The sequence below is a fragment of the Austrofundulus limnaeus genome, unplaced genomic scaffold (genome assembly GCF_001266775.1).
Source record: "Austrofundulus limnaeus strain Quisiro unplaced genomic scaffold, Austrofundulus_limnaeus-1.0 Scaffold34, whole genome shotgun sequence".
Classification (NCBI taxonomy): Eukaryota; Metazoa; Chordata; class Actinopteri; order Cyprinodontiformes; family Rivulidae; genus Austrofundulus; species Austrofundulus limnaeus.
The window spans coordinates 1,380,764-1,389,459 of NW_013952436.1; the positions used below are offsets into that span (position 1 = coordinate 1,380,764).

General features: G+C 40.6%; 1 protein-coding gene and 1 long non-coding RNA gene across 3 annotated transcripts in view; one reads left to right on the top strand and one right to left on the bottom strand.

Annotated features, from left to right (window-relative positions):
* The window catches only part of LOC106515983 (uncharacterized), an 18,769-nt gene extending 15,235 nt beyond the window's left edge, over positions 1-3,534 (top strand). The window contains exons 2-3 of the long non-coding RNA XR_001310059.1: positions 2,984-2,986; positions 3,525-3,534. This is a non-coding gene — a long non-coding RNA (uncharacterized LOC106515983). The remainder of the gene's footprint in view (positions 1-2,983; positions 2,987-3,524) is intronic.
* The window catches only part of flt4 (fms related receptor tyrosine kinase 4), a gene marked incomplete in the record, with an annotated part of 87,559 nt that overhangs the window by 23,246 nt on the left and 55,617 nt on the right, over positions 1-8,696 (bottom strand). For both annotated transcript variants that reach the window (XM_014006082.1, XM_014006083.1), the window contains 5 exon segments: positions 2,018-2,164; positions 2,605-2,964; positions 4,977-5,085; positions 6,882-7,017; positions 8,461-8,626. In XM_014006082.1, coding sequence (XP_013861536.1) covers positions 2,018-2,164; positions 2,605-2,964; positions 4,977-5,085; positions 6,882-7,017; positions 8,461-8,626 — 918 coding nt within the window.

An 8,696-nucleotide genomic window follows, 5' to 3' on the forward strand; every position in this document is an offset into this window, starting at 1 on the left:
GTCCAGAAATGTGCAGTTCTAGGCACAGCTAAGATACTGCGCAGAACCCTCAAGCTCCCAGGCCTCTGGTAGAGGACCCGAGCTCAGAGGATGAAACAGACCACCCGCGGAAAGTGAGAAGGGAAATTTTTTTTTATATTTACATATACATATATTAGTACCACAGTATGAATTGAGTTTAGTTTAGTTTTAGGGTCAGGTAGGTACCTGTGAGGTTAATTTTAGGGTAAATGGTCAGGGTTAGGATATAAATTTTCCAAAAAATGAATGGAAGTCACAACAAGGATAGAGAGACCTAGWAGGTATGTACTTGTGAGGACTTGCCATTACAATAGAACAGAATTCAATTGAACGGCAGCACCTATTACTATCCACCTCTAAACTGAACACTAAACAAACTTCTTTAACTCAGCCAATTTTCAATATAATAAGCTAAAAACTGATACACTGGTAGCTGAGAGTGCTACTATCACAAACAGTGGCTGAAAAAAATCCAAGATGGCCGTTAATGCTGCTTTCAAAGGGCTTTAACTTAGACAAAGTTTGACATTTTGAACTAAAAATTGGTATATTAGTAGGTGAAAATAAGCTGCATCACATACTGGAGATGAAAAAGATCCAAGATGGCTGCCACAGCTAAAATGCTAATTTGACCATAACCGGGCCATTTTTAGACATATTTGGCTCAAATTTGGTATGGTAATACATCACAGTGATCTCAAAAAGACAGTTCATTTTAATCTTTAAAAATAATTAATTCAATTGGACAACACGGGGCAAGCCCTCTCATAGTTTCTCCAGAAACTGTTCTTGTATCTGTTTCTGTTTTAGGACTATTTCTGGTACAAACACCTACCTTGTCAAGACCAGTAGTCCTTATAGCGACCAGGAACCAGTCTTAATATGGTGGAACCCCATTTTTGGGTTGGGCGTTAGATTTAGACTAAGGTGTAAATTAAGTTTATAGTTAGGGCTAGGGTTAGGTATGTACTGGGGTGGTTAGGTTTAGAGTAAAGGATCATGGTTAGGCTATGGAAACAACTAAAAATTAATGAACAGTCCTAATAAGGATATAAANGTGTGTGTGTGTGTGTGTGTGTGTGTGTGTGTGTGTGTGTGTGTTTATTTGTACCATTACCAAAATATCTCATGATTCATTGGATGAATTTTAATGAAAGCTTCCTTATCAGCAGATAAATTCTATTCAAAATGGCTACCACATCTAATTGACACAACCCTGTAAAAGAAATGTCTGTAACTCAATGAATTTTACAGAGACTGAGCAAAACTTTGGTGYGGTAGTAGCTGAGAGTCATTCACAGTAAGTGCTAACATCTCATGAGAGCAYATAATGTTATTTTCAGGATTGATCACATATGGATTTGTGTAGTTCTCATAAGATGATCTTAGTCTAAACCTTGGGCGACAAGCATTCCTTCAAGTAACACTAGGCCTTTAATTCACACTGCCTTTGTTTTGGATTCTCGTCACACGCCTGGGTATCAATCTGAAGCACTCATTTATTCTTCCATCATCCTACATGTCAGGCTACATGTCTTAGCAGGCCGTCCGAGTTAACCTGAAGCACCGGCTGTCAATCAAACCTACTCAGCACTCAGGGACGACGCAGGATGAGAATAGAAATGAGTCGTGTCTGTTGGACAGCTGGGTTTTATTCAGYGCAGGGGTTCTTGTCAGTGGCTCTGTACGGCACTCACTCAGCAACATGAGGTCAATATTAACAACATTTGTAGTTTCTTACATTTAACGGAAAAGTCACCTAAAGTTTATCTCCTGCTGCCGTGAAGGATGCCCTCCTTCTTTTTAATTGCTTCATGTTTTCTCTACGTAATGAAGTGGATAACTTTAAAGTCGGCCTAATTAGGCTCCCCAGACTTCGCCTTCCTGCCGGTGTGTGAGAGTTTGTGTGTGTGGGGGGCTGCTGACACAGGTGGGCAGTGTTGCGTAAATGTTTGCATCACCTGTGCGTAGGTGGATTTTTATTTATTTATTTCACCTGACATTTGGTGGAGAGGCTGGCTGTCCTTGAACCAGGACAAGCGGGGCAGAGGTCTGCCCTCCACGTCGCACTCCATCCGCAGAGACTCCGTCACGTTCACCGTCTGGTTGGTGAGGCTGCGCTTGTACCGAGGCGCCTCCAGGGCTACAACAACAACAAAGCAAAAACAGGAGTTAAGAAAAAAAATAATAAAAAATTGAATTCTTTTTTATCTTTGCTCCACTGACGTGTTCAACAGAATCRTACATGTAACCCTGTGTAACTGAAAAGGTAAGTATAGATAAATACATGAAGTGATGTAAGGATTTTTCAGCACAGGACATGAATGAAGCATAAAAACTGGTTTGTGTATTTCTGCCTCGGAGCGCCCCRGCTCTGTTTTCTGCCTCTGTATATCGTTGTGCAAACACCAGGTACTCTCCCCAACGTGCGTGGGTACCAAAGAGTGTGGGCATGCCTTTGTGAGTGTGTGAAATTGTACGCTTCCAGCATTTCCGCACCACTTTGCCCTGCAATTAGCTGCAGTTGGAGTGAATATGTTCTCGTTTCTSGGGCTTTCATGTTTTTTTTTTAAACATCCTCACCTTTGACAGARATATATCTGGACAGACACTGCTTCTCCCCGCTGCGCCTGCTCTGGGCCGTGCACACGTAATGCCCCTCGTCCTGCAGCCGGACGGGCTCGGCGGTGAAGTCCGACACCCAGCTGTTGGAGTGCTCCTGGAAAAAGAGCTGGCCCTGGAGGGCTTTGGCGTAGAGGTGCACGCTGCTGCAGTCCAGCTCCTGGGGCTTGGCTCGCTGGTCCTGCAGGGCCTGCTGGTTGAGGCGGTACCACTGCAGCTGGTCGTAGGTGTAGTTGTCGGCGCTGCAGCGCAGGGACACTCTGTCCTGCTCCAGAGGAGTCTCAGAGGGTCGAACGTCCACGCTGAAGCCCTCAGGGATGGCTTTAAGGGTGAGAACGAGCCGGTGAGATGYTTTGTATTATACAGTGATGAAAAAGCATTCTTTAAAAGATCAATCCGTCCAAAACACAACAATAAAAAAAGATATAAAGAAGGCTCACACTTAAATTCAATAGCATCTAACCAGGGTAGGTTGATGGAAACGGTCTTTGTTTTGAGTATTCCAATAAAACGGTGGACAGTGAAAYGTATTTTGTGCTTCCTAATGCGGAGACCCCGAAGGCCAGCCTCATCCTGGAAAGTTTTATTACGAGTATTTCTCTGGCATTAAAATGTTGCAGGTAATAAATGTGGGGACATATACAGGGAGGTCACTGCAAGCAGTAAAAGATAAAACTGTTTGCGGTTATCTTCAGTTTTGTGGACGAGTAAGATAAAACTTTTTTTTACACAAAGCTTAAACAAAGGCTTCAGAAACAATTCATRCATGCTCAAAGAACCCAACCCTAAAACATGCAGCATACTGTTTTTAAGAAATATTCTAAGATAAAAAAGTACCACTATTCACTTTAAGTCTGTGTTAAACTTACTGACAAAAATAGTGAAGCAGTCAGTTTGGTGTGGAAAGGTCTTGTAATCTCACATGTTTGATAGAGCAAAGATTGTGGGACCTGAATGAAGGACATTAACATCGCAAGCAGGTCCYTCCAATCACTACTGGATGTGAAGTATTTACTGTAATTACCTGAGGTATCCATAGAACTTGAGTAWCTGAAGTACTTAAATGGGACATATTATGCAAAATACAAWTTTTCAGCTGTTAAATGCATTTTGTTGGGTTCTTGAAGTCTTTAGAAGTGAAGAAAATTTGAATTTAGCCTCTTCCGGTGTTGCACAGATATCTTTGTATTCTGTCTGAGTCATGTTTTTCTCTATTTTCCATGACGTTTTCTAAACTGTTTCATCAAATTATTTGTGACAAAACTGCAGAATAAAGTCTGGACTTACAATCTACAGTTTCATTGTCTGGTTCTGGGTCAGACTTTGGCTTCAACGTGTGAGGCTTCTGTTTTTGATATCTTTTAATTTATTTATAAAAAAGGTTTCTACATTGCTAGATAGACGTTACCCCCTCTATCATGAATCCATCTGAAAGCTGGAGAGGGGGACGTGACGCTCCCCGTTTGCATTTAAAGAAACAGCGTCAAAATCTGAGACACACCTTAGAAAAGGTGTGAAAGAGGGGTTTGTGGAGTTACACCAAGGAGGAAATCAGACCAAAGCATTTGCAGGTCCACTTTACATAGACCCAAACTGAATGATTTTAAATGTGGAAAAAAGGATTAAAAAGCTTAATGTGTCTAAGTATTTGAATTTCCTGAGGTAYCCATGCAAACCCACAATATGGCCCCAATAAAACTCTACAAGATGCTGATGATGTTGTCTAATGTGTCTACAAGACATCCGCTGTATCTGTTGACCTTCACTCACTGTTTCGATTGACTGTCAAACTCCCCAGCAACTGCCTGATAACAGTGTCACTCCATTGTTAATACTTCCATTACAAGATCTGATGTGTGTTTCTGAACATGCCAGCAACTCAAACCATTTTATAGATCCTCTGTTGGTCTTTAAGTAAAACAAAACAACTCAGAATCACACATTTACATTTGTTGTTTTTTCTTGTCAGTGAGCGTATTCAGTGTTTTGAGTTTTATTCACAAGTGAGGCATGTTAAGTAAAATGCTTTTTTAAAATAATTTATTTTATGAGCCCTTGAACTCATCCCATCTGGACCTGTACAGGATAAATGTTTTTAAATATTGAATTAATCTCATTTTCTTTATCTGATATATATACTATTTTATAACACTGTGAGCACCACAAGAATCCTTCTATTTTATTGTAACACAATAAACAAATTATACAGTTTATCCCACAACCTAAACACATAAACCCAAAATGATTTGTTCAATAGTTATTTTAAAAATAAAACTTGCGAACGTGTGTGTGTGTGTGTGTGTGTGTGTGTCTGTGTGTGTGTGTATACTCACTGGTAACATAGAAATAGATCAGCCGCTCATCTTTGCCCACTTTGTTTTCAGCAGAGCACATATACATGACAGAAATGCTGGCGTTGCGTATTTGAAGCCGGCTCACTATCTGTTAGGTGAGAAAAGGAGGATGAGTTCGGTTCAWATGGAGGAAGGCTGCTGTCACGGAGTTGAGCCGACTGTAAAAACACACGYCGGCGCCACGGATTCAAACCAGTCTTTGCGCGTGTGAGCATCTGTGTCCGTGATTGTGATGATTTCCTCTAATAGTAGCAGTTTCTACGTTATGCAGAAGTGTGGCCCACGTGCACGCAACTGGACGTGTTTATATTCAGCTCTAACAGGAAGCCTGTAGAGGAAAACTGCTCTAAATATTTCTACAGTGGAAATAGCTCCTAATTGACAAATTTAGTTGTGGAGCTCCGAATTTAGGACACTTATATAAAAACACAACGGTTCAGGGATAAGTCAAGTTTACATAAATGTTTTTTTTCCTGCTTCCTGTTCTATTTGTATCATAAGTTTCCATACRTTCACAAAAACACACTACAGTCGATTTATAGAAAAACAGAGTACACTGTGGTGATGTACAGATCGATACTGAAATATCCGGAGCAGATCTTTATGCTTTAAAACAGATTCTAAAATCAAAATATCAATAATTTGATGCTTTAGTCATTTCAGTAAGGTGTATCATTAACAGGAACAGAGCAGAAAGGAGCTAAACTACTGAAATCTTGTCTAAATAATATGAAAATAGCAGAAACTACYTTTTTGTTCCACCTGGGTAATGCAYRAGCTCARTCTGYGTTATTTACATGTTCAGTATTTTCATGTCACTACGTTCATGTATCATAAATTAAGATGCAAGTTTTCCTTTTGATAGATCTTGATAATTAAATAGTGATTAATTATAATGGTTTTATTATTTTATCTTATTTTTAATTGATTTAAACACAATTTTCACATATTTTGTGTGATTGTATTTGTTATTTGCTCAAACAGTGTGAAGCTAGACATTTTTGCAAAAGGTGGCACAGGGGTGGCCAGGGTGTTAAATAGGGGGGCACATATAAACAAATAAAAACTRCCTTGGATTTGAAAATTTAAGATGAACCCCACAGCTAAATATAAATGGCTATAATTCAGCCATTTAAAGACTATTCGCGATTAAATTTATTGTGGCGTAGCCAAGAATGATAATCCCAATTTAAGCTAACCGCTAATGCTCATTTTACAAAGGGCTATAATTCAGYCATTAAATACACAGCACAAAATCCCAGATGGCCACCAAAACTGATTTCAAATAGTTGGATCTCAGACATTTTTTAGAAATACTGAGCTGAAATTTGATGAGGTGGTATCCAAGACCAATCCCCACGCCGTTTTGAAATCTAAATTTAAACATTTTAGAGATATTAAGCTGATATTTATTCTAGTGGCAGCTGAGAGCGATGCCTGACAGATTCTAAAATCAAATGAAAGAATCCAAGATGTCCACCATAGCTAAATTCAATTCAGCTWTTTTTAATACATATTGAGCTGAAATTTGGCATGGATAGAGCTGCTGCTTTTATATAAATTCAGTGGTTTTAGAACATTTATTTTGTTCTTCACACGCTGATCACTTCCATCTACACCAGATAAAACAGTTGCATAATAGATATTTACTTTGTTTTAGCTTTAACTGACCATCTTCTATTGCCAAATGCGATCCCCACCCCCACTTGTTAACCGTTTGGGGGTGGCACCTAGGGTGGCCAATCAGGTGCCACCCTGGCCACCCCTCCGGCTCCGCCCCTGTGCTCAAAGTATCAGATCAGTATCGCCAATACCAGCCTGAGTTTCAGTCGGTTTCAGAATTGTAAATCAGTGGAATCATTAGCACAAACAGCCGTGACGAACCTTTGGACGGTTATCCACCACTTCGACGGACGTCTCAATCGATTCGATTGCATTCGGGGCGTTCTCGGGGTTGATCTCCTGCCAGTTCTGACAGTCGGCGCTCCGCTCGCCCTGACCTTTCCTGTCTCGCCGGACCCTGGGGAGCAACACAAACACATTTGTGACATCTTCACTCATTGACATGTGCATCAGAGAGCGAGCAGCGGACAAAAATTCAAAAAAATAATCAAGCCCCCCCCCCCCCCAGACACACACACACACACACACACACACACACTGGACTGCATTTCTCAGCTTGTACCTCAGAGCCTCAGCAATTAAATCGAGTGTCCTGGCAACTAAAGAGGAAACAACCATTTCTATTACGATGACCCTGATGTGAACATCGTAGCGATGCTAATGAAACATGAAATGGAATTTAAGTGGAATTCTTGCCAGAGGGACACTTTTATACAAGGACAAAGTAATGGGACTCGGTTTCACTTTATGTTAACTTTAACTTTACATTTATCTTTAATGAAAACCTATTTGAAAAATGTAGCTAGCCTTAAAGCAAGGTGACTTATTTTTAAAAGGGGACATATAAAAATTTCATGTTTTAGCTGTTAAATTAATTTTGTTGTGTTTTTTATATAATTGTAGACTTTAGGAGTTCATACAAGAAAGAGTACTGAGCTTTTAAACATCTAATCTTGAAGTGCCCCCCCCCCCCCCATCAGACACTTCAGGGACACAAGAAAACTCTTTGAGCTTGACTAAGAGAATAAAAAGTAAATTCAATTCTGACACACGTGAGAGGTCAAAACAAATATGTATCCTTCAGAGCCGATAAAATGCCACATCAGATTGCACCGTGAATGTAAAAGAACAGAGACCGGACGGCTGGAGCTGAGGTTCTGCTACACGCTGACGAGTGTCTGCTGTTTGTGTACTTCCTCTAAGAACACATCAGGTGTCTTGGGTCTGCGACACGGAAAGGTCGGAGCAGCAATAACTTAAAAAAATAAACCCTGGGGCAAGACGGGGGGAGAATATAGCTACAAAAAGGAAATTCAGCAAGAGCACCCGGAACACTGAAGCTTAAAGAAAAGGTAAAAAACAACTGTCTGCCAGGGGAATTCATTAAATCGTGCTGTGACCTTCAGATGAGATAAAGAAAGTGAAGAAAAGCCTGAAGCGACACTTAGTGAAAAGTGTTTGTGTGTTCCTGTGTGTACATGCAGCATCATGATGAGCACACACATGTAGTGCTTATTTTTAATGAAAATGAGCATTTTTTTTCCTGCTCATGTGGATTGTCTTCATGTTTGTCGGAAAAGTGAAACTGTCAGAGACGTCGGCTGAACACACGCAGGGTGAGGAGGAGGAGGACATCTCTTTCATTAGCCTCCAAATCACTTTCATCATCGCCTCATCTCTCTAATCTCCCACTCTGTTTTCGTCAGAAGCCTTTTTCATAAATTTTAAACAAATTCCTTTCTTTTGCTTTTAATGCCGTACATTTTGCTCTACATTTTTCTGACTTGTTCATTCAAACCTTCATCAATCCTGGGCACAAATGGACTGAAGTGCTTCTTACAGGCGGTTTTGGGTGCTGTTGAGGACGCAGGGGCCCCAGGGCCTCCACTGCCAGCTGATGTTTGGAGCAGGAAGACCATAGGCGGTGCATGTTAGCGTCTGACTGCTGCCGCTGGGGTACGGACTGGAGGGATCCGCCACTTCTTTCTCATGAATTTGTGGAGGAACTGAAAAAAAGACACCAGAGTTGGTTAATCAACTCAACCAGCTGCAAATGTGATATTTAAAGCGTATCTC